Raw genomic sequence first — 25,373 nt, 5'->3', positions numbered from 1 at the left:
CTGTAGGTTTGGTAACCCCAGTGCTGGTGCTGTAGGTTTGGTAACCCCAGTGCTGGTGCTTTAGGTTTGGTAACCCCAGTGCTGGTGCTTTAGGTTTGGTAACCCCAGTGGAAACAGAATTGCTTTTTTAAACTCTACAATTACAATTGTTTCTTTAACTCCACAAACAATTACTCACAATATTAACTCCACTCTAATGTCTGTGACCCCTCCTCCCTTTCGTCAATGATATAAAGCTATTTCCGAATAAGACAGAATAAGGTGTCTCACAAGATTAAAAACCCCCAAGGTTTTCTGAGTTTGCAGAGAGTGTTTGGCCCTGCCAACTTTAACTTCTTACCTTTTAGAATCCATTCATTTTGCATAGATTATCCAACCCCAAAATTGGTTCCACACCCGTCGCCATGTAAAATGATCCGGGGATTGTTACTGGTCCTATGGTCAGAGACATGGGTAGCAGTCTTATCGCTTTCGATTCTGCCCCTGTTACCTCGCTAATTGTAATATTTTTTCCTGTCGCAAATTTAGCCTATGTCAAGCTCTCCTCCCCCACTGCTCTCAACAGGGTCTGCTGCTGTTCTTTTGTTCATGCGGCAAACACCTGCATCGCACAGGTAAGTGGCAGTGATGTATCATGAATACAGTCACAGGTAAGAGGAAGTGCTGTATCATGAATACAGTCACAGGTAAGAGGCAGCGCTGTATCATGAATACAGTCACAGGTAAGAGGCAGTGATGTATTATGAATACAGTCACAGGTAAGAGGAAGTGCTGTATCATGAATACAGTCACAGGTAAGAGGCAGTGATGTATCATGAATACAGTCACAGGTAAGAGGCAGTGATGTATCATGAATACAGTCACAGGTAAGAGGCAGTGATGTATCATGAATACAGTCACAGGTAAGAGGCAGTGATGTATCATGAATACAGTCACAGGTAAGAGGCAGTGATGTATCATGAATACAGTCACAGGTAAGAGGCAGTGATGTATCATGAATACAGTCACAGGTAAGAGGCAGTGCTGTATCATGAATACAGTCACAGGTAAGAGGCAGTGATGTATCATGAATACAGTCACAGGTAAGAGGCAGTGCTGTATCATGAATACAGTCACAGGTAAGAGGCAGTGCTGTATCATGAATACAGTCACAGGTAAGAGGCAGTGCTGTATCATGAATACAGTCACAGGTAAGAGGCAGTGATGTATCATGAATACAGTCACAGGTAAGAGGAAGTGCTGTATCATGAATACAGTCACAGGTAAGACGCAGCGCTGTATCATGAATACAGTCACAGGTAAGAGGAAGTGCTGTATCATGAATACAGTCACAGGTAAGACGCAGTGCTGTATCATGAATACAGTCACAGGTAAGAGGCAGTGATGTATCATGAATACAGTCACAGGTAAGACGCAGTGCTGTATCATGAATACAGTCACAGGTAAGAGGCAGTGATGTATCATGAATACAGTCACAGGTAAGAGGCAGTGATGTATCATGAATACAGTCACAGGTAAGAGATCATGAATACAGTCACAGGTAAATTGCGTTTTTTTGCCCGAAGCAATAGCTGGTCTCGTCTGGGCACCATTCACTCTCAATGGTACTACTGAGCTCATTGTTTCTGAGGTCGGACAGGCAGACATCAAGGCTTAAATTAACCCCCGCTGTACCAAACTAAATTCTAGGCTGGAAGCAAAGGGAAATAATGTGTGAGTTGAGATAAATACAGCAACATGAACATGCGATTCGTATGGAGGCGCAGTGATAATATTCAGATGGAACTTCTAGCAGGCATAGGTGTTTCTGTGATGGCCAATACAGCACAGCTTGGAACGTCCAATCAGCATCCAGGATCCAAATAACCCGTTTTCTACTTTCAAAGAGAAAGTGGGCAGCTGTGAATGTGTCCAACACACCATGCTGATGTGGGGTCAGTCAGCTGTTTGTTCACCCGCACCCGCCCGCAACCACCCGACTATATGTGATAAAGTGAAAATCTGAGGCCCACACCCGACCCTAACCCGCAAATATAGAAAACGCGCTGTAGGCTACAGTCAGAGATGGTGGAACAATTTTTGGACAGGGAGTGCAGAATTTTATTTTGCCTAATTTAAATGTGTTTCTGATTATAATTTCCGACATTTTCGTAGGCTATTTCGAGAGCTTGGGACTATAAGGTTCCATCTGCATTTTTGTCAAAATTGAGTTAACATAGCCTTGTTCTGTTCAACGTTCTCTACCTATATAGTACTCTAAATACCCCCATTCATGTTAAGTTCAAAAGACTACAAGATAAAAATTGCTGACACCATTCAAACCAATGAGGGTTCGGAACTTTAAAGCCAATTATCTCAGAATCATCTCTTTGCAGATAGAACCTTCTAGTCCCAAGCTCTCGATTCGTTAGTCAGCTGTCTATAATTAGATACAGTGGGGAAAAAAAGTATTTAGTCAAATCAAATCAAATTTTATTGGCCACATGCGCCGAATACAACAGGTGCAGACATTACAGTGAAATGCTTACTTACAGCCCTTAACCAACAGTGCATTTATAAATAAAACAACAACAAAAAAAGTGTTGAGAAAAAAAGAGCAAAAATAAAATAACAGTAGGGAGGCTATATACAGGGGGGTACCGGTGCAGAGTCAATGTGCGGGGGCACCGGCTAGTTGAGGTAGTTGAAGTAATATGTACATGTGGGTAGAGTTAAAGTGACTATGCATGAATAATTAACAGAGTAGCAGCAGCGTAAAAGGATGGTGTGGGGGGGCAGTGCAGATAGTCCGGGTAGCCATGATTAGCTGTTCAGGAGTATTATGGCTTGGGGGTAGAAGCTGTTGAGAAGTCTTTTGGACCTAGACTTGGCACTCCGGTACCGCTTGCCGTGCGGTAGCAGAGAGAACAGTCTATGACTAGGGTGGCTGGAGTCTTTGACAATTTTGAGGGCCTTCCTCTGACACCGCCTGGTATAGAGGCCCTGGATGGCAGGAAGCTTGGCCCCAGTGATGTACTGGGCCGTACGCACTACCCTCTGTAGTGCCTTGCGGTCGGAGGCCAAGCAGTTGCCATACCAGGCGGTGATGCAACCAGTCAGGATGCTCTCGATGGTGCAGCTGTAGAATTTTTTGAGGATCTGAGGACCCATAGGCTTTATCGTGCCCTCTTCACGACTGTCTTGGTGTGTTTGGACCATGATAGTTCGTTGGTGATGTGGACACCAAGGAACTTGAAGCTCTCAACTTGTTCCACTACAACCCCGTCGATGAGAATGGGGGCGTGCTCAGTCCTCTTTTTTTTCCTGTAGTCCACAATCATCTCCTTTGTCTTGGTCACGTTGAGGGAGAGGTTGCACCACATGAACAGGTCTCTGACCTCCTCCCTCCTCCCTATAGGCTGTCTCATTGTTGTCGGTGATCGTCGGCAAACTTAATGATGGTGTTGGAGTCGTGCCTGGCCATGCAGTCATGGGTGAACAGGGAGTACAGGAGGGGACTGAGCACGCACCCCTGAGGGGCCCCGTGTTGAGGATCAGCGTGGCAGATGTGTTGTTACCTACCCTTACCACCTGGGGGCGGCCCGTCAGGAAGTCCAGGATCCAGTTGCAGAGGGAGGTGTTTAGTCCCAGGATCCTTAGCTTAGTGATGAGCTTTGAGGGCACTATGGTGTTGAATGCTGAGCTGTAGTCAATGAATAGCATTCTCACGTAGGTGTTCCTCTTGTCCAGGTGGGAAAGGGCAGTGTGGAGTGCAATAGAGATTGCATCATCTGTGGATCTGTTGGGGCGGTATGCAAATTGGAGTGGGTCTAGGGTTTCTGGGATAATGCTGTTGATGTGAGACATGACCAGCCTTTCAAAGCACTTCATGGCTACAGACGTCAGTGCTACGGGTCGGTAGTCATTTAGGCAGGTTATCTTAGAGTCCTTGGGCACGGGGACTATGGTGGTCTGCTTGAAACATGTTGGTATTACAGACTCAGTCAGGGACATGTTGAAAATGTCAGTGAAGACACTTGCCAGTTGGTCAGCACATACTCGGAGTACACGTCCTGGTAATCCGTCTGGCCCTGCGGCCTTGTGAATGTTGACCTGCTTAAAAGTCTTACTCACATCGGCTACGGAGAGCGTGATCACATAGTCATCCGGAACAGCTGGTGGTCTCATGCATGCTTCAGTGTTTCTTGCCTCGAAGCGAGCATAGAAGTGGTTTAGCTCGTCTGGTAGGCTTGTGTCACTGGGCAGCTCGCGGCTGTGCTTCCCTTTGTAGTCTGTAATAGTTTTCAAGCCCTGCCACATCCGACGAGCGTCAGAGCCAGTGTAGTACGATTCAATCTTAGTCCTGTATTGACTCTTTACCTGTTTGATGGTTCGTCGGAGGGCATAGCGGGATTTCTTATAAACGTCCGGGTTAGAGTCCCGCTCCTTGAAAGCGGCAGCTCTACCCTAGCTCAGTGTGGATGTTTCCTGTAATCCATGGCTTCTGGTTGGGGTATGTACGTACAGTCACTGTGGGGACGACATCATCGATGCACTTATTGATGAAGCCAGTGACTGATGTGGTGTACTCCTCAGCCACCAATTGTGCAAGTTCTCCCACTTAAAAAGATGAGAGAGGCCTGTAATTGTCATCATAGGTACACGTCAACTATGACAGACAAATTGAGGAAAAAAATTCCAGAAAATCACATTGTAGGATTTTTTATGAATTTATTTGCAAATTATGGTGGAAAATAAGTATTTGGTCACCTACAAACAAGCAAGATTTCTGGCTCTCACAGACCTGTAACTTCTTTTTTAAGAGGCTCCTCTGTCCTCCACTCGTTACCTGTATTAATGGCACCTGTTTGAACTTGTTATCAGTATAAAAGACACCTGTCCACAACCTCAAACAGTCACACTCCAAACTCCACTATGGCCAAGACCAAAGAGCTGTCAAAGGACACCAGAAACAAAATTGTAGACCTGCACCAGGCTGGGAAGACTGAATCTGCAATAGGTAAGCAGCTTGGTTTGAAGAAATTAACTGTGGGAGCATTTATTAGGAAATGGAAGACATACAAGACCACTGATAATCTCCCTCGATCTGGGGCTCCACGCAAGATCTCACCCCGTGGGGTCAAAATGATCACAAGAACGGTGAGCAAAAATCCCAGAACCACACGGGGGACCTAGTGAATGACCTGCAGAGAGCTGGGACCAAAGTAACAAAGCCTACCATCAGTAACACACTACGCCGCCAGGGACTCACATCCTGCAGTGCAAGACGTGTCCCCCTGCTTAAGCCAGTACATGTCCAGGCCCGTCTGAAGTTTGCTAGAGTGCATTTGGATGATCCAGAAGAGGATTGGGAGAATGTCATATGGTCAGATGAAACCAAAATAGAACTTTTTGGTAAAAACTCAACTCGTCGTGTTTGGAGGACAAAGAATGCTGAGTTGCATCCAAAGAACACCATACCTACTGTGAAGCATGGGGGTGGAAACATCATGCTTTGGGGCTGTTTTTCTGCAAAGGGACCAGGACCGTGTAAAGGAAAGAATGAATGGGGCCATGTATCGTGAGATTTTGAGTGAAAACCTCCTTTCATCAGCAAGGGCATTGAAGATGAAACGTGGCTGGGTCTTTCAGCATGACAATGATCCTAAACACACCGCCCGGGCAACGAAGGAGTGGCTTCGTAAGAAGCATTTCAAGGTCCTGGAGTGGCCTAGCCAGTCTCCAGATCTCAACCCCATAGAAAATCTTTGGAGGGAGTTGAAAGTCCGTGTTGCCCAGCGACAGCCCCAAAACATCACTGCTCTAGAGGAGATCTGCGTGGAGGAATGGGCCAAAATACCAGCAACAGTGTGTGAAAACCTTGTGAAGACTTACAGAAAACGTTTGACCTGTGTCATTGCCAACAAAGGGTATAAAACAAAGTATTGAGAAACTTTTGTTATTGACCAAATACTTATTTTCCACCATAATTTGCAAATAAATTCATTAAAAATCCTACAATGTGATTTTCTGGAGAAAAAAAATCTCATTTTGTCTGTCATAGTTGACGTGTACCTATGATGAAAATTACAGGCCTCTCATCTTTTTAAGTGGGAGAACTTGGACCATTGGTGGCTGACTAAATACTTTTTTCCCCCACTGTACATGCAGCTTCTCTTCTGTCATTATATGTTGCCATAGAAGACTAAATAAACCCTTGCTCACCAGAAAAATGCCATAAATCGATAGAATGAAAGCGTCAATCTAGTTGATATCGGTAAAGTTCTCGGTCATCTCTGATTCTTTCACAGAGCAAAGACGTTTAATCTGGGGGGAAATGCAATAACAATAACAAACAAAAAAATTAAAATATATTCTGTGCAAAATGTACATTTGGTGTATCATTTGGAAGAAATGTTATTATTAAGGCTATGTGAGGTTATAGACCTACAGTCAGTGTCCAGATTTCAGTTTCCATTTAACCCAGTGGCGAACAATAGGACCTAGGCCTTCAGAAGGACCATAAATCTTCCAATACGTTGCATCAAACTAAAAAGTCACGAAAATAACAGAAAACATAGCATCACTTAATGCGCCCGATATTATACCTTCTGTAGTTGGACCGTTCTAGTGAAGGAGGAGCAATGCTTTTTGATGACGTTAATCAAACAGGCCGCACTTTGGGCTGCCTCACACACAGAGACAGAACCGGCAAGGACACAACATGACACACAGCATCAAATACACAACCTATGATAGCCTAACCCCACTATCACCAATAGCAACAACAGTGACAGGCTTGTGGTGCTGAAAGGACCATAATACCTGTGCACTCCATGGCGCTGAAGGAGTTTTGGTCAAACACACAGACAGGGCTGATAGACAGGAGACAGGGCTGATAGACAGGAGACAGGGCTGATAGACAGGAGACAGGGCTGATAGACAGGAGACATCACAGACAGGGCTGATAGACAGGAGACAGGGCTGATAGACAGGTACGGTGGCCGGGAAGTGCAAAGCAACATTACAAAGAATGAAACACTTTTACAAAGCTCGAGACAAATTTACATTTTGGAAAACAAATTTACATTTTGGAAAACAAATTTACATTTTATAAAACAAATTTACATTTTATAAAACAAATTTACATTTTAGAAAACAAATTTACATTTTAGAAAACAAATTTACATTTTAGAAAACAAATTAACAAGACGCAAAACACTTTTACCAGTCCCGAAACAAATTTACAAATGACAGATTCGTCACGGAAAGGGAATGTACCACAAACCGGAAGTGACACGGAAGTGAAGAGCGTGGTCTTTTCCTGTTGTTGTTTTGGAGTTTATGGCATCAAAGAAGTTTATGGTGACCGCCCGAACATGGACTGCGGCCGAGGGATGTTTTGCCCGTTTTGTGGCAAACACATGAACAGCTTAACGCGGTTTTGCTTTACGTGTGGTCGGTGTTTGGAGTTTTTAAAGGACGCGGACAAGACGGAAACATTGGAAACACAGGGGACGTCTTGACAGCCGGACAGTGCTATGCAAAGTAAGTTTAGCAAAACCAAAACGCTAGCTATCTAAGGACAGTAACGCTAATGATTTTTTGAGCGGCTTCTAACTTTCTGTTTCGGAACTCTGTCCATTTCTGCAGAACAGCCATGCCCATCATACAAACAGTTCATGGAGTACAGAAGCTCGAAATCAAAAGAACGACAGTCTTTTAACTATGGGCCAAAAGGAAGATAGAAAGAAAACACGTCCAGGTAAGGTGTACTGACCGTCCTATACAATTTTGCAATGCTCTATATGTATTTGTGTGTTTGTGTATATTTATTTTACCTATGTATACATTAATTATATCTTTGTTATTTTACTAGATAAACGTAGGATTGATGGTGCCAAGTGGAACTGATTTAAAACCTCTAAGAGGGAAAACACTACCGTTATTTACAGACCCAGAGGTAGCAGCACCTGATCTACTGAAACAAGCTGTCCAGAAAATGACAACATTTAACAAGGACATGCACGAAGGACCTTATGTCCTTTTGTATCCAGACTGCTCAGAGGTGGTTCATGTGCCTGGGTCAGAAAGGCCATTCAAATTGGCAGAATATAAAAAGGAAATAGGAAAGGCATATTCCAGGATCACTTTTTTCATTTGCCTAGAAAAACACTATAAAAGAGGTTAGTGGATCTCATGATTCAATATTTTTACATATTTAGATACTCTGCTGGAGGATAGATAATGGTTGTTTGAATTATTTTTTTCAGTGGATGATACCTCAGACTCTGATTCTGAAATTGTCATCACAACAAGGAGCACAGCTGAACTCAATCGTGCTGACACTTTGGTACATCAGTTATTTCTCTTTTTAAAAATATTTATGTATGTTTGTATTTATTCATTTTCATATAATTTATTAATTAGATGTACATTGGATTTTAAGCATAAAATCAATGTCCTGGTCAATATTTTAGTGGAAAAAGGCTTGTTTTGATTATTTTGCAGTAACTATTATACAGTAACACAGACAACCATTCAGCATTGATATATACTGTATGTGGTAATGGAAAAATAATGGAACCTGTTGAAAGTTGTTGATCATTTTATCCGTTTCCTCTCAGGTTTTTGAACCACAAAATCAAGTACTCCCAAACACAAGCTGGACGATGAAAGGTAGGTGTTGCACACTTGGACACAAAGGAATTTTCACACGTGCAATAATAATTCATATTTTGTTGGGCTACAGTGCTTTCACTACCAGGTAAAGTGCAATTTCACCTTTTTTTAAATTTAACTCACAAAACTGATAAAACTACTAGCAGATATTTCACTACTTATTCACATACACATTATACATACATTTATATTGCTGCGCATAAGCTCAACGTTGCTACATGCTATCAGCTGTTTCTGTAACTGACTGCGGTGCCCCCTCGCTCCCTACCTAAAGGACCCACAGCTGCCTGTGTGAGCAGAGCTTTACAGAATAAACCCACTGAAATACAGTTGCTCTTGCAGTTGAATAAACAAAAATTAACCAAACCATTAAAAAAAACACGTGAGAATGAAGTGGGGGGTATCCACTGTCCATTCATATGTCCCACATCACTGTCGATCCTGCATAGGTACTATAGGCCTTTACTGAAGTGGCACGGTCATCCAGAACCAACTTAAAGAACTCCAACACGTTTCGGCATCTAGCCTTTGTCAGGGAGTCAAATAGATGTAATGAGAGACACTGGGTTTTTTCTAGTGGTAATCCACCAATAGGAAACATGGGACACACCCATATATTACCTCAACTACCTCAACTAGCCGGTGCCCCCGCACATTGACTCTGCACCGTTACCCCCCTGTATATATAGCCTCCCTACTGTCACTTTATTTTACTTCTGCTCTTTGTTTTTCTCAACACTTTTTTTTTTGGTTGTTGTTTTATTCTTACTTTTTTTGTTTAAAATAAACGCACTGTTGGTTAAGGGCTGTAAGTAAGCATTTCACTGTAATGTCTGCACTTGTTGTATTCGGCGCATGTGACCAATAAAATTTGATTTGATTTGATTTGATTTATACATAATGTTTACATGATTTGACTATTGTAGGCCTGAAGGACACCTACTGGTTTTAAGATGTCTACAACACCCACTCTAGCCCAGAACACCTTGGACACTAGAAAATACCCATTGTCTCTCATTTCATCTGTTTGACTCGCTGACGAAGGCTAGATGCAAAAACGCATTAAAGTTCTTTTAAATTGGTTCTGTATGGCTTGGCCACTTGCAATACAAGCATTTTAATAGTTAAAAAATAGTAGTTTGAGCTTTCTTTTATTTTATACCTTTTCCATTAAAAAAGAAACTCAAACTAACTCAGATTTGAGTCCAGGAAGCGCTCCTATCCACATGTTCTCAAAATAATCTTTTTTTTAAATACATCTTTCTGTTCCCTCTACTACTACATGCTACTCAAAGCTACATTATAGCCTTTATCATGAAGCTAATCATTTTAATATGTTTTATCATGTTTCAGAGATGCACCAGGACAATCAACAATTCAGCCAGGACAGGTAATAAGGCAGACTGTGGCAGCATGACATTTCTTGCTTTCAGTGTTGTTGTTTCAGACATTTTAATATTTTTTTCAGATAGTAATATCTGATGCTGAGGATCTGGATCCACCGGAAGCAAATCCAGAAAAAATGTCTTGCTACAGGTAAGTAAAAAAAAAAGAAAAGATAATGACTGACATAATTTAAATGTATTGAACTGATTACATGGGGAAGACATTTTTGTTTGTAAGATGTTTTAACATGGAAATGGCAATTTCCCAACAGTAAATACACAGACCTGTATTCACCAAATGTTGAGCAGGAGGACGAAGAGCCGGTTGCTGTCAATGTGAAGAATTTCCAACACACAGCAATGTAATATGCTTTTGACTATAGCACTCCAGTTTTTTCACTGTACAATAGTTCTTGTATATCTGGAATATCCACAAATGAATTCACTTTTTGTCATTACAGGGAGGAGACGGACATTGCATTACCTGACATCGTAGCAAACCTGTCTCTTCCTATTGATCATAAAAAAGTCAGCCGGTTTAACATCTCAAGGGATAATGTTTGGGATGGGGCAGTCAGAGGTTTCAAGCGTACAACATATTCTGAAACCTGTGACATGCTGGTGAAATTTACTGATGATACTGGTGTTCTGGAAGAGGGAATTGACACTGGTGGTCCAAGACGAGAGTTTTTAACTCTACTGATGAAACACCTAAAAGACCGGCCCATTTTTGATGGACCAGAAGGACATCGGTTCTTGGTCTACAATGCAAAGGGTATGCATATTGGTTGGATGTGTACTATAGGCTACAAATGGTTGGTTAATGCTCATTGACCATATATATCACATGACATATGCTTGCATATTACAGTATATACAGTAATGCATTGTTTTAATTTTGCAATATGAATTCATTCACAGCTGTTAGGGAGGATGAATACTACTTGGCAGGAAAGATGATTGCTGTGTCAGTTGTGCATGGAGGTCCAGGACCCCATTTCCTGTCAGAAGATCTTGTACATTATCTTGCAGGCCAGCCTTCATTCAAAGCAACAAATAATGTAATAACTGATGAAGAAATAGGGAAAGCTTTGCAAGAGGTGAGAATAGCATAAGGGTATGGTAGGGCAGAGTTTTTCATACTTACTGCAGTGTTTTTGAGACAATGTTTACTTCCTATATCACGTGCGGAATATATTTAATTAATTTATTAGTTTTTGATAGTGTAAGATTACACCTTGCTATGTACGTTATTAAAAAAATAGGCAAGGAGATACAGTGCATACAGTTATTGACTGGGGTGTTTTTGCCCATTTTCATGTCTTTCAGATTGAGAATGCTGCTTCATTGGATGCTCTGCAAGAATGTATGATGAGACACAGCACAATGTTACAGACAGCAGGTTGTCTGAGACATGTGGCTACTGTGGAAGAAAAGAAAGAAATCGTGTCAGACTACCTCCAATGGTATATCATTGACCGCAACTCATCTGTAATTGACAGGTAAGATGATATTTGTAGTGATGAGATTTGTATTTATTTATGTATGAATTTTTTGTTTGAAATGCCTCATGGTCCCCATCTTTGGTTTATGCAAGTATGTATATCTGTTATCAATTTGTCCTTAATCAGAATTTGTACCTTAGTGTATTTCAACGGATATGTGATGTCACTTCATTCTGTGTCAAACTACAGTGCCTTCATTAAGTCTGCACATCTTTATAGATTCAATTTAAAATATATTTAAATCCTTTTCCTCATCAATCTACACACAATACATCATAATGACAAAGCAAAAACAGAAATTAGATCTTAGGTTTCTCCTCCTGACTAACTCTTCCATAGAGGAAAATCAGTCCAGTTACCCCTTAAAGTGATCCATCCACCTCTGCTGCACATCTGGCAGCAGAGTGATGGTTTGAGGCTCACTTTACCCATCAAACCCTTGATGACTTGCTGCTGTTTATCCAACCACCTGCTCCATACTGTAGCAGTGTCATTTACATATGGATCTATTTCTGCCCTCAGTTCTCTTAGAGATCCTGACATGCAGAGAGGTTTTAGTATCTCTTGGAAATGTCCCTGAAAATCAGATATAAAGAGTGTGGTGATGTTGTGTGTAAAGCCTGTAGCTTCATACACGAGGAATCCAGGCTGGAATTACTTCCAAAGGTGCTTCAACAGTGTACTGAGAAAATGGTTAATTAACTTGTGCGAATGTGATATTCCAGTTTTTAATTTTTATTAAATTTGCTACAATTTCTAAAAACTTGTTTTTGCTTTGTCATTATGATGTATTGTGTGTAGGCTGATGAGGAAAAAGATTAATATTACTATTTTAAATTGAATCTATAACGAAACAAAGTTGTGAAAAAGTGCAATGGGTGTGTAGACTTTCTGAAGGCATCGTGTGAGTGCTCAAGCCACCCATCCGTCTGTGCCATTCCAGTCTTTTGTTTCTGTGTGTTATACTTACAGTTTGTAACAATTAACGTTTAATGTGCAATGCAAAAATAGGGTTTTTGAAATCAATTTTCAACAATGTTAAGGTGGATAGTAATTGTAGAGAAGAGAATATTTAATAGTTTTCTTTAGATCATTTTAAATTCAATTGGCACTACACAGCAGTGAAACAATGTTTGTGTTCACTCTGTAGATTCAGAGATGGTCTTTCAACCCTGGAGTTTTTGACTGCACTACAGCAACACCCTACTTTGCTGGCCCCTGTCATGTGCCACTCTGAAAGGCGACTCACTGCTTTTGAACTTGAGAGACTCTTCAAACCTGACCTCAGTCCTTCGGGGAGTAATCGAAGACTTAAAGAAAGTCAAACCATGGCCTACTGGGCAGACTATCTCCTTGATTGTGAAGGTTTGTTAGTTTGTTTTTTATAACTAGTTAAGAAAACACATGGCAGTGATGTATCTGAATTGTTTTTCTTTGCAGACGGCCAGGCTGCTGTGTCTGTGGAAGATGTTTTGATGTTTGCTACTGGGCTGTCTTCACTTCCCCCATCTGGCTTGGAACCACTGCCTCAAATAGAGTTCCTGGAGGACTCTGCGTTCCCAATGGCAAATACATGTTCAAACTCCTTGAGATTACCACTCCTAGACTCATACACTTTGTTTAAGTCACAAATGGACTTTGGAATTCAAAATAGTCCAGGATTCGGCTGTTTCTAAGCTATATGATGGATGACCCCTAGAGTTAAGACTCTGAAAAAGTTGTTGTTGTTAAAGGTTAGGGTTGGGCATCATTTAGATTTTAACGATTCTGATTCCAATTCCGATTCTTCCTTTTGATTCCGGTTCTTATCGATCCTCGATTCCGATTCTTTGAGTGGTGGAGTTGAAACGGGTCACATGCTTATTTCACAAATAAGAGGAAAGTTTTATTTTGATTCGAAGGTGGGTTGCAGTTTGACGGGGCTTTTTCAATGTAAAATAAAGCCACACTAGAGCACCGCTTACTGTGCTCCATGGCTGCAACACAACAAGCACCTGGCCGCTACAGAAACCAAAACTTGCGCATGTTAAATTTGGAACCCATGATCAGATTTGAAACCCAATCCTCCAAAACGATTCCAATAAAGAAACAATTCCGATGGAATAGTAATTTTTTTAACTATTCCAAGTAGGAATTGGTTCTTGATGCCCAACCCTATTAAAGGTGCACTTTTAAAGTGCAGTTGCCAAAGTTGTTTTTATAATGTTACTGTATGTGAGCATGTTCTTTTCTCACAGTAAACATTTTGAAAATGTTTTAGATCCATTACTCTCAATACTACAAAAGTGTAATAAATACTGATTACTATTTTTTGATTAATTTACTTCACACTTAAAAACAATTAAGCTTTGGGTGACAGATTCATAAATATTGTGTTCAGACAGACAGCAGTATTCCACCACTACAAAAAACCCTCCCTTTTTGATCATTTCATAGCTGAGCCATTTCTTTTAGTTTCATGTACAGTTCGGATGCAGACTCCCAGTTGTCTGGCTTCTGTAACTGATTGTGTTCCATGGCAAAGTCCAAGTACTCCTGCATGTTTGGGTCCCCACAAGGAGTCATTGACAGGCTAGCCTCAGGAAGGGCATCCAGTTCAGCTTGTTCACTTTGAAATCCGCAGTCTCTGGAGCCAAACCTATGTTAAATAGAATACATAATTGCATTTATTTTCATTTAAGCTAAAACGTTACATTAATGCTTTTATCTGTTTATTATCACCAATGTATCACCTGTGTGGTAAGTAGTAGAGTTCATTGGGCACTCCTCCTGGACATGCTGCTGTTCTGGAAGGGCGAATCCTGTGGCTGTTCCACAGTCTCACACACTCATCCAAGTCCTTCTGAATAACATCACCAAAGCAATATCTCAATAGGCATTGATGCTCATGACTCCCGTTGAAGTATCCGGTATCTCTAAGGTCGGCAAATAACTCCATCCAGAACTGAGACCTATAGAAATGGATACAAATGTTTAGTTATACTATAAATAATAAAGGTTAGTTATAATGAAATGTATGGTCTGTGCATCTTTTGGTCATTCGATTTTCTTTTCAGGAACAGCTACTTTTCCTGACGGGCAGGATTTACTTTACAAATTTGTATTGATAATTATTGTGCTCGTTTTTCATTAATCGTTCCTGAGAAGAAAATCGAATGACCAAAAGATGCAATGACCCTTTATGAAGACAACTCACCTTCCCTTTCTAAATATAGACCACCAGGACTCAATAAGCTGGTTATTTATAGATGAGCCGTACATGTGGCTGGACGCTCCAGAGTAGTAGTCACTGTGATGGTGGCGTAGGGTACATTGAATTGCAACCATTATGCCGTTCTCAGTGCCGCAATCAGTCCTCAGTCTCATGGGGATGACACCGAGGTTTCGCACACATAACATGAAATAGTGAGCAATCACTGTTGGGTTATTATTTGTTGGTCCACATTGAAGCCACAATACTTTACGTGAAAATCCATCTATGCATCCCGAAATGGCCAAACCGAATGGCTTAAGTTTGTCATAACCATCTGCGTGCCACATATAGTTAGGTCCCATTGAGTAGTTGTCCAGGTCCACGAAGTTCAAATCTGATGGCGTTACTCACGGGCGTTTGGCGAGGAATAATCCTTTCTGCGGTACAACCCGGCTTCGTTCAGTTTACTTTTAAGAGTCCTCAAGCTGATGTTTACACCGTGTAGACTTGACATCATGTCCACGATTACAGCGTACGAGTGACCCTCGTTAAAATATTGAACGCAATGATGCAGTATGTCTGGTGTTTCCGTCTGGTCCGCGTCCTTTAAAAACTCCAAACACCGACCACACGTAAAGCAAAACCGCGTTAAGCTGTTCATGTGTTTGCCACAAAACGGGCAAAACATCCCTCGGCCGCAGTCCATGTTCGGGCGGTCACCATAAACTTATTTGACGGCATAAACTCCACAACAAAAACACGAAAAGACCACGCTCATCACTTCCGTGTCACTTCCGGTATATGGTACATTCCCTTTCCGTGACGAATCTGTCATTTGTAAATTTGTTTCGGGACTGGTAAAAGTGTTTTGCGTCTTGTTAATTTGTTTTCTAAAAAAAAAGTGTTTCATTCTTTGTAATGTTGCTTTGCACTTCCCGGCCACCGTAGACAGGAGACAGGGCTGATAGACAGGAGACAGGGCTGATAGACAGGAGACAGGGCTGATAGACAGGAGACAGGGCTGATTGACAGGAGACAGGGCTGATAGACAGGAGACAGGGCTGATAGACAGGAGACAGGGCTGATAAACAGGAGACAGGGCTGATAGACAGGAGACAGGGCTGATAGACAGGAGACAGGGCTGATAGACAGGAGACAGGGCTGATAGACAGGAGACAGGGCTGATTGACAGGAGACAGGGCTGATAGACAGGAGACAGGGCTGATTGACAGGAGACAGCACAGACAGGGCTGATAGACAGGAGACAGGGCTGATTGACAGGAGACAGGGCTGATAGACAGGAGACAGGGCTGATAGACAGGAGACAGGGCTGATAGACAGGAGACAGGGCTGATTGACAGGAGACAGCACAGACAGGGCTGATAGACAGGAGACAGGGCTGATTGACAGGAGACAGCACAGACAGGGCTGATAGACAGGAGACAGGGCTGATTGACAGGAGACAGCACAGACAGGGCTGATAGACAGGAGACAGGGCTGATTGACAGGAGACAGCACAGACAGGGCTGATAGACAGGGCTGATTGACAGGAGACAGCACAGACAGGGCTGATAGACAGGAGACAGGGCTGATAGACAGGAGACAGGGCTGATAGACAGGAGACAGGGCTGATTGACAGGAGACAGGGCTGATAGACAGGAGACAGGGCTGATAGACAGGAGACAGGGCTGATAGACAGGAGACAGGGCTGATAGACAGGAGACAGGGCTGATAGACAGGAGACAGGGCTGATAGACAGGAGACAAGGCTGATTGACAGGAGACAGGGCTGATTGACAGGAGACAGCACAGACAGGGCTGATAGACAGGAGACAGGGCTGATTGACAGGAGACAGGGCTGATTGACAGGAGACAGGGCTGATAGACAGGAGACAGGGCTGATTTTTTTTATTTTTTATTTCACCTTTATTTAACCAGGTAAACCAGTTGAGAACAAGTTCTCATTTACAACTGCGACCTGGCCAAGATAAAGCAAAGCAGTGCGATAAAAACAACAACACAGAGTTACATATGGGGTAAAACAAAACAAAGTAAAAAATACAACAGAAATACATATAATATACAGTGTGCAAATTTAGCAAGTTATGGAGGTAAGGCAATAAAATAGGCTATAGTGCAAAATAATTACAATTTAGTATTAACACTGGAATGATGTGCAAGAGATGATGTGCAAATAGAGATACTGGGGTACAAATGAGCAAAATAAATAACAATATAGGGATGAGGTAGTTGGGCGGGCTAATTTCAGATGGGCTGTGTACAGGTGCAGTGATCGGTAAGGTGCTCTGACAACTGATGCTTAAAGTTAGTGAGGGAGATAAGTGTCTCCAGCTTCAGAGATTTTTGCAATTTGTTCCAGTCATTGGCAGCAGAGAACTGGAAGGAATTGCGGCCAAAGGAGGTGTTGGCTTTGGGGATGACCAGTGAGATATACCCGCTGGAGCGCAGACTACGGGTGGGTGTTGCTATGGTGACCAATGAGCTAAGATAAGGCGGGGATTTGCCTAGCAGTGATTTATAGATGGCCTGGAGCCAGTGGGTTTGGCGACGAATATGTAGTGAGGACCAGCCAACAAGAGCGTACAGGTCACAGTGGTGGGTATTATATGGGGCTTTGGAGACAAAACGGATGGCACTGTGATAGACAACATCCAATTTGCTGAGTAGAGTGTTGGAGGCTATTTTGTAAATGACATCGCCGAAGTCAATGATCGGTAGGATAGTCAGTTTTACGAGGGCATGTTTGGCAGCATGAGTGAAGGAGGCTTTGTTGCGAAATAGGAAACCGATTCTAGATTTAACTTTGGATTGGAGATTCTTAATGTGAGTCTGGAAGGAGAGTTTACAGTCTAACCAGACACCTATATATTTGTAGTTGTCCACATACTCTAGGTCAGACCCGTCTAGAGTAGTGATTCTAGTCGGGTGGGCGGGTGCAAGCAGCGTTCGGTTGAAGAGCATGCATTTAGTTTTACTAGTGTTTAAGAGCAGTTGGAGGCTACTGAAGGAGTGTTGTATGGAATTGAAGCTCGTTTGGAGGTTTGTTAACACAGTGTCCAATGAAGGGCCAGATGTATACAAAATGGTGTCGTCTGCGTAGAGGTGGATCTGAGAGTCACCAGCAGCAAGAGCGACGTCATTGATATACACAGAGAAAAGAGTTGGCCCAAGAATTGAACCCTGTGGCACCCCCATAGAGACTGCCATAGGTCCAGACAACAGGCCCTCCGATTTGACACATTGAACTCTATCTGAGAAGTAGTTGGTGAACCAGGCGAGGCAGTCATTTGAGAAACCAAGGCTATTTAGTCTGCCAATAAGAATGCGGTGGTTGACAGAGTCGAAAGCCTTGGCCAGGTCAATGAAAACGGCTGCACAGTACTGTCTATTATCGATCGCGGTTATAATATCGTTTAGGACCTTGAGCGTGGCTGAAGTGCACCCATGACCAGCTCGGAAACCGGATTGCATAGCGGAGAAGGTACGGTGGGATTCGAAATGGTCGGTGATCTGTTTGTTGACTTGGCTTTCAAAAACTTTTGAAAGGCAGGGCAGGATGGATATGGGTCTGTAACAGTTTGGATCTAGAGTGTCACCCCCTTTGAAGAGGGGGATGACCGCGGCAGCTTTCCAATCTCTGGGGATCTCAGACGTTACGAAAGAGAGGTTGAACAGGCTAGTAATAGGGGGTTGCGACAATTTCGGCGGCTAGTTTTAGAAAGAAAGGGTCCAGATTGTCTAGCCCAGATGATTTGTAGGGGTCCAGATTTTGCAGCTCTTTTAGAACATCAGCTGTCTGGATTTGTGTGAAGGAGAAGCGGGGGCATGGGCAAGTTGCAGCGGAGGGTGCAGAGCTGGTGGCCGGGGTAGTGGTAGCCAGGTGGAAAGCATGGCCAGCCGTAGCAAAATGCTTGTTGAAATTCTCGATTATTGTAGATTTATCGGTGGTGATAGTGTTTCCTAGCCTCAGTGCAGTGGGCAGCTGGGAGGAAGTGCTCTTATTTTCCATGGACTTTACAGTGTCCCAAAACTTTTTGGAGTTAGTGCTACAGGATGCAAATTTCTGTTTGAAAAAGCTAGCCTTTGCTTTCCTAACTGCTTGTGTATATTGGTTCCTAACTTCCCTGAAAAGTTACATATCGCGGGGGCTATTTGATGCTAATGCAGTACGCCACAGGATGTTTTTGTGCTGGTCAAGGGCAGTCAAGTCTGAGGAGAACCAGGGGCTATATCTGTTCTTAGTTCTGTCTTTTTTGAATGGGGCATGTCTATTTAAGATTGAGAGGAAATTACTTTTAAAGAACAACCAGGCATCCTCTACTGACGGAATGAGATCTATATCCATCCAGGATACCTGGGCCAGGTCAATTAGGAAGGCCTGCTCGCTAAAGTGTTTTAGGGAACGTTTGACAGTGATGAGGGGTGGTCGTTTGACCGCGGACCCGTTACGGACGCAGGCAATAAGGCAGTGATCGCAGAGATCCTGGTTGAAGACAGCGGAGGTGTATTTAGAGGGTAAGTTAGTCAGGATGATATCTATGAGGGTACCCATGTTTACGGATTTAGGGTTGTACCTGGTAGGTTCGTTGATAATTTGTGTGAGATTGAGGGCATCTAGTTTAGATTGTAGGATGGCCGGGGTGTTAAGCATATCCCAATTTAGGTCACCAGGCAGTACGAACTCTGAGGATAGATGGGGGGCAATCAATTCACATATGGTGTCCAGGGCACAGCTGGGGGGCTGAGGGGGTCTGTAGCAAGCGGCAACAGTGAGAGATTTATTTCTGGAAAGGTGGATTTTAGAAGTAGAAGCTCAAACTGTTTGGGCACAGACCTGGATAGTATGATGGAGCTCTGCAGGCTATCTCTACAGTAGATTGCAACTCCACCCCCTTTGGCAGTTCTATCTAGACGGAAAATGTTATAGTTGGGGATGGAAATTTCAGAATTTTTGGTGGCCTTCCTAAGCCAGGATTCAGACACTGCTAGAACATCAGGGTTGGCGGAGTGTGCTAACGCAGTGAATAACTCAAACTTAGGAAGGAGGCTTCTGATATTTATGTGCAGAAAACCAAGACTTTTACGGTTACAGAAGTCAACAAATGATAGCTCCTGGGGAGTAGGAGTGATACTGGGGGCTGCAGGGCCTGGGTTAGCCTCTACATCACCAGAGGAACAGAGGAGGACTAGAATAAGGATACGACTAAAGGCTTTAAGAACTGGTCTTCTAGTGCGTTGGGTACATAGAATAAAGGGGGCAGTTCTCCGGGCGTTGTAGAAAAGATTCAGGGCATTATGTACAGAAAAGGATATGGAAGGATATGAGTACAGTTCAGGTAACCCTAAGCGTTGGGTAACAATGAAAGAGATAGCGTCATTGGAGGCATCGATTGAGCCGGTCTCGGCGTGTATGGGGGGAGGAACAAAGGAACTATATGAGGCAGGTTGAGAGGGACTAGGGGTTCTACATTGAAATTGTATAATAAGAACTAACCCAAACAGCAACAGGCAAGGCATAATTGACATGGGAGAGAGGCATAAAGCAGTCACATGTGTTATTAGAGAGAGCTAAGACACAACTGGAAATAGCGATAACGTTTGGGCTAAGACTAAACAGAATAAACAGGACAGGGTACCGTGTAAAGGAACAGTCCAGCAGGCATCAGCTGTGCAGCTGAGTGATCATAAGGTCCAGTGAACAGCAATATGTGAGTCCGAGAGCAGTTCAAATTGGTGCTTCAGCACAGCTAGCAGGGATCACAGTTGTAGTTTGCGTGTGCTAGCGGGCCGGGGCTGGCAGATGGATCTTCGTGGTCGTCGCAACGGGAAGCCTGTTGAAACCACATCAGACTATTTCGTCGGCAAACCAGTCGTGTTGGATCTGCGGGGCTCAGTGTCAACACTAGGAGGTCCCGTCCGGTTGACAGAGAGGTAGATAGCCGGGAGATGGGCCTGAGGCTAGCTCAAGGCTAACTGTTGCTTGCTATAGGGCAATGGTAATGGTAATCAGCCAACAACAGGTTGCAGCTAGCTAGCTGGTTGTGATGATCCGGCGCTAGGGTCCAGTGATTCCGGCAGAAAGTCCAATAAGCTCTGGGTCGATAGCACGCTGGGTCGATAGCACGCTGTGCAGACTGGCCGACGAATTGTCCAGGCTAGAGCTAGAGCTGGCTGGTGGATAGTGTAGGCCACGGACAATGGTGACGACGCTAACGGTGACTAATAACAGGTAGCCACTATTTTCAGCTTACGGTTCTTGATGAAAGTTATAAAGAAATAATAGAATCCTTTCCACGTTGGGTGAGGCGGGTTGCAGGAAAGTATATTTAGTTAAAGAATGAAAGTAAAAAATTGAGAAATATAGACAAAAAAAACAAGAAACGGGATATTTACACAGGACGAAAAATAAAAGCGACCGCACTGCTACGCCATCTTGGAGACAGGGCTGATTGACAGGAGACAGCACAGACAGGGCTGATAGACAGGAGACAGGGCTGATTGACAGGAGACAGCACAGACAGGGCTGATAGACAGGAGACAGGGCTGATTGACAGGAGACAGGGCTGATTGACAGGAGACAGCACAGACAGGGCTGATAGACAGGAGACAGGGCTGATAGACAGGAGACAGGGCTGATAGACAGGAGACAGGGCTGATAAACAGGAGACAGGGCTGATAGACAGGAGACAGGGCTGATAGACAGGAGACAGGGCTGATAGACAGGAGACAGGGCTGATAAACAGGAGACAGGGCTGATAGACAGGAGACAGGGCTGATAAACAGGAGACAGGGCTGATAGACAGGAGACAGGGCTGATAGACAGGAGACAGGGCTGATTGACAGGAGACAGGGCTGATAGACAGGAGACAGCACAGACAGGGCTGATAGACAGGAGACAGGGCTGATAGACAGGAGACAGGGCTGATAGACAGGAGACAGGGCTGATAGACAGGAGACAGGGCTGATTGACAGGAGACAGGGCTGATTGACAGGAGACAGGGCTGATAAACAGGAGACAGGGCTGATAGACAGGAGACAGGGCTGATAGACAGGAGACAGGGCTGATAGACAGGAGACAGGGCTGATAAACAGGAGACAGGGCTGATAGACAGGAGACAGGGCTGATAAACAGGAGACAGGGCTGATAGACAGGAGACAGGGCTGATAAACAGGAGACAGGGCTGATAGACAGGAGACAGGGCTGATAGACAGGAGACAGGGCTGATAGACAGGAGACAGGGCTGATTGACAGGAGACAGCACAGACAGGGCTGATAGACAGGAGACAGGGCTGATAGACAGGAGACAGCACAGACAGGGCTGACAGACAGGAGACAGGGCTGATAGACAGGAGACAGGGCTGATAGAGAGGAGACAGGGCTGATAGACAGGAGACAGGGCTGATAGACAGGAGACAGGGCTGATAGACAGGAGACAGGGCTGATTGACAGGAGACAGCACAGACAGGGCTGATAGACAGGAGACAGGGCTGATAGACAGGAGACAGCACAGACAGGGCTGATAGACAGGAGACAGGGCTGATAGACAGGAGACAGGGCTGATAGACAGGAGACAGGGCTGATAAACAGGAGACAGGGCTGATAGACAGGAGACAGGGCTGATAGACAGGAGACAGGGCTGATAAACAGGAGACAGGGCTGATAGACAGGAGACAGGGCTGATAAACAGGAGACAGGGCTGATAGACAGGAGACAGGGCTGATAGACAGGAGACAGGGCTGATTGACAGGAGACAGGGCTGATAGACAGGAGACAGCACAGACAGGGCTGATAGACAGGAGACAGGGCTGATTGACAGGAGACAGGGCTGATAAACAGGAGACAGGGCTGATAGACAGGAGACAGGGCTGATAGACAGGAGACAGGGCTGATAGACAGGAGACAGGGATGATAGACAGGAGACAGGGCTGATAAACAGGAGACAGGGCTGATAGACAGGAGACAGGGCTGATAAACAGGAGACAGGGCTGATAGACAGGAGACAGGGCTGATAGACAGGAGACAGGGCTGATTGACAGGAGACAGCACAGACAGGGCTGACAGACAGGAGACAGGGCTGATAGACAGGAGACAGGGCTGATAGAGAGGAGACAGGGCTGATAGACAGGAGACAGGGCTGATAGACAGGAGACAGGGCTGATAGACAGGAGACAGGGCTGATTGACAGGAGACAGCACAGACAGGGCTGATAGACAGGAGACAGGGCTGATAGACAGGAGACAGCACAGACAGGGCTGACAGACAGGAGACAGGGCTGATAGACAGGAGACAGGGCTGATAGAGAGGAGACAGGGCTGATAGACAGGAGACAGGGCTGATAGACAGGAGACAGGGCTGATAGACAGGAGACAGGGCTGATAGACAGGAGACAGGGCTGATAAACAGGAGACAGGGCTGATAGACAGGAGACAGGGCTGATAAACAGGAGACAGGGCTGATAGACAGGAGACAGGGCTGATAGACAGGAGACAGGGCTGATAGACAGGAGACAGGGCTGATTGACAGGAGACAGGGCTGATAGACAGGAGACAGCACAGACAGGGCTGATAGACAGGAGACAGGGCTGATAGACAGGAGACAGGGCTGATAGACAGGAGACAGGGCTGATAGACAGGAGACAGGGCTGATTGACAGGAGACAGGGCTGATTGACAGGAGACAGGGCTGATAAACAGGAGACAGGGCTGATAGACAGGAGACAGGGCTGATAGACAGGAGACAGGGCTGATAGACAGGAGACAGGGCTGATAAACAGGAGACAGGGCTGATAGACAGGAGACAGGGCTGATAAACAGGAGACAGGGCTGATAGACAGGAGACAGGGCTGATAAACAGGAGACAGGGCTGATAGACAGGAGACAGGGCTGATAGACAGGAGACAGGGCTGATTGACAGGAGACAGCACAGACAGGGCTGACAGACAGGAGACAGGGCTGATAGACAGGAGACAGGGCTGATAGAGAGGAGACAGGGCTGATAGACAGGAGACAGGGCTGATAGACAGGAGACAGGGCTGATAGACAGGAGACAGGGCTGATTGACAGGAGACAGCACAGACAGGGCTGATAGACAGGAGACAGGGCTGATAGACAGGAGACAGCACAGACAGGGCTGACAGACAGGAGACAGGGCTGATAGACAGGAGACAGGGCTGATAGAGAGGAGACAGGGCTGATAGACAGGAGACAGGGCTGATAGACAGGAGACAGGGCTGATAGACAGGAGACAGGGCTGATTGACAGGAGACAGCACAGACAGGGCTGATAGACAGGAGACAGGGCTGATAGACAGGAGACAGGGCTGATAGACAGGAGACAGCACAGACAGGGCTGATTGATAGACAGGAGACAGGGCTGATAGACAGGAGACAGGGCTGATAGACAGGAGACAGGGCTGATAGACAGGAGACAGGGCTGATAGACAGCACAGACAGGGCTGATTGATAGACAGGAGACAGGGCTGATAGACAGGAGACAGGGCTGATAGACAGGAGACAGGGCTGATAGACAGGAGACAGCACAGACAGGGCTGATAGACAGGAGACAGGGCTGATAGACAGGAGACAGGGCTGATAGACAGGAGACAGGGCTGATAGACAGGAGACAGGGCTGATAGACAGGAGACAGGGCTGATAGACAGCACAGACAGGGCTGATTGATAGACAGGAGACAGGGCTGATAGACAGGAGACAGGGCTGATAGACAGCACAGACAGGGCTGATTGATAGACAGGAGACAGGGCTGATAGACAGGAGACAGGGCTGATAGACAGGAGACAGGGCTGATAGACAGCACAGACAGGGCTGATTGATAGACAGGAGACAGGGCTGATAGACAGGAGACAGGGCTGATAGACAGGAGACAGCACAGACAGGGCTGATTGATAGACAGGAGACAGGGCTGATAGACAGGAGACAGGGCTGATAGACAGGAGACAGGGCTGATAGACAGGAGACAGGGCTGATAGACAGGAGACAGGTCTGATAGACAGGAGACAGGGCTGATAGACAGGAGACAGGGCTGATAGACAGGAGACAGGGCTGATAGACAGGAGACAGGGCTGATTGATAGACAGGAGACAGGGCTGATAGACAGGAGACAGGGCTGATAGACAGGAGACAGGGCTGATAGACAGGAGACAGGGCTGATAGACAGGAGACAGGGCTGATAGACAGGAGACAGCACAGACAGGGCTGATTGATAGACAGGAGACAGGGCTGATAGACAGGAGACAGGGCTGATAGACAGGAGACAGGGCTGATAGACAGGAGACAGGGCTGATAGACAGGAGACAGGGCTGATAGACAGGAGACAGGGCTGATAGACAGGAGACAGGGCTGATTGATAGACAGGAGACAGGGCTGATAGACAGGAGACAGGGCTGATAGACAGGAGACAGGGCTGATAGACAGGAGACAGGGCTGATAGACAGGAGACAGGGCTGATAGACAGGAGACAGGGCTGATAGACAGGAGACAGGGCTGATAGACAGGAGACAGCACAGACAGGGCTGATTGATAGACAGGAGACAGGGCTGATAGACAGGAGACAGGGCTGATAGACAGGAGACAGGGCTGATAGACAGGAGACAG

At 44.9% G+C, this 25,373-nt stretch overlaps 2 protein-coding genes and 1 long non-coding RNA gene across 3 annotated transcripts; 2 read left to right on the top strand and 1 right to left on the bottom strand.

Moving 5' to 3' along the window:
• Window positions 1-7,301: 7,301 nt before the first annotated feature.
• On the top strand, window positions 7,302-7,718 carry LOC123483267. The gene is made up of 2 exons (XR_006658147.1): window positions 7,302-7,527; window positions 7,633-7,718. It is a non-coding gene; the product is annotated as an uncharacterized LOC123483267 (long non-coding RNA).
• Window positions 7,719-9,626: 1,908 nt separating this feature from the next.
• On the top strand, window positions 9,627-13,858 carry LOC121556424 (G2/M phase-specific E3 ubiquitin-protein ligase-like). Its single transcript, XM_045212848.1, has 7 exons — window positions 9,627-10,051; window positions 10,130-10,197; window positions 10,319-10,408; window positions 10,508-10,821; window positions 10,968-11,146; window positions 11,376-11,548; window positions 12,702-13,858. The coding sequence occupies exons 2-7, from the start codon at window positions 10,184-10,186 to the stop codon at window positions 12,937-12,939; spliced, it is 1,008 nt and encodes a 335-aa protein (XP_045068783.1). The 5' UTR covers window positions 9,627-10,051; window positions 10,130-10,183; the 3' UTR covers window positions 12,940-13,858.
• LOC121556425 lies at window positions 13,857-15,152 on the bottom strand. The gene is made up of 3 exons (XM_045212849.1): window positions 14,748-15,152; window positions 14,284-14,502; window positions 13,857-14,189 (listed from the first exon to the last, which is right to left on the bottom strand). Exons 1-3 carry the CDS (start codon window positions 15,104-15,106, stop codon window positions 13,982-13,984), a joined length of 786 nt encoding a protein of 261 aa, XP_045068784.1. The 5' UTR covers window positions 15,107-15,152; the 3' UTR covers window positions 13,857-13,981.
• Between the last annotated feature and the right edge of the window lie 10,221 nt (window positions 15,153-25,373).

Source organism: Coregonus clupeaformis, unplaced genomic scaffold (assembly GCF_020615455.1).
Source record: "Coregonus clupeaformis isolate EN_2021a unplaced genomic scaffold, ASM2061545v1 scaf0055, whole genome shotgun sequence".
Classification (NCBI taxonomy): Eukaryota; Metazoa; Chordata; class Actinopteri; order Salmoniformes; family Salmonidae; genus Coregonus; species Coregonus clupeaformis.
This window is presented reverse-complemented; position numbering and strand designations above follow the sequence as displayed.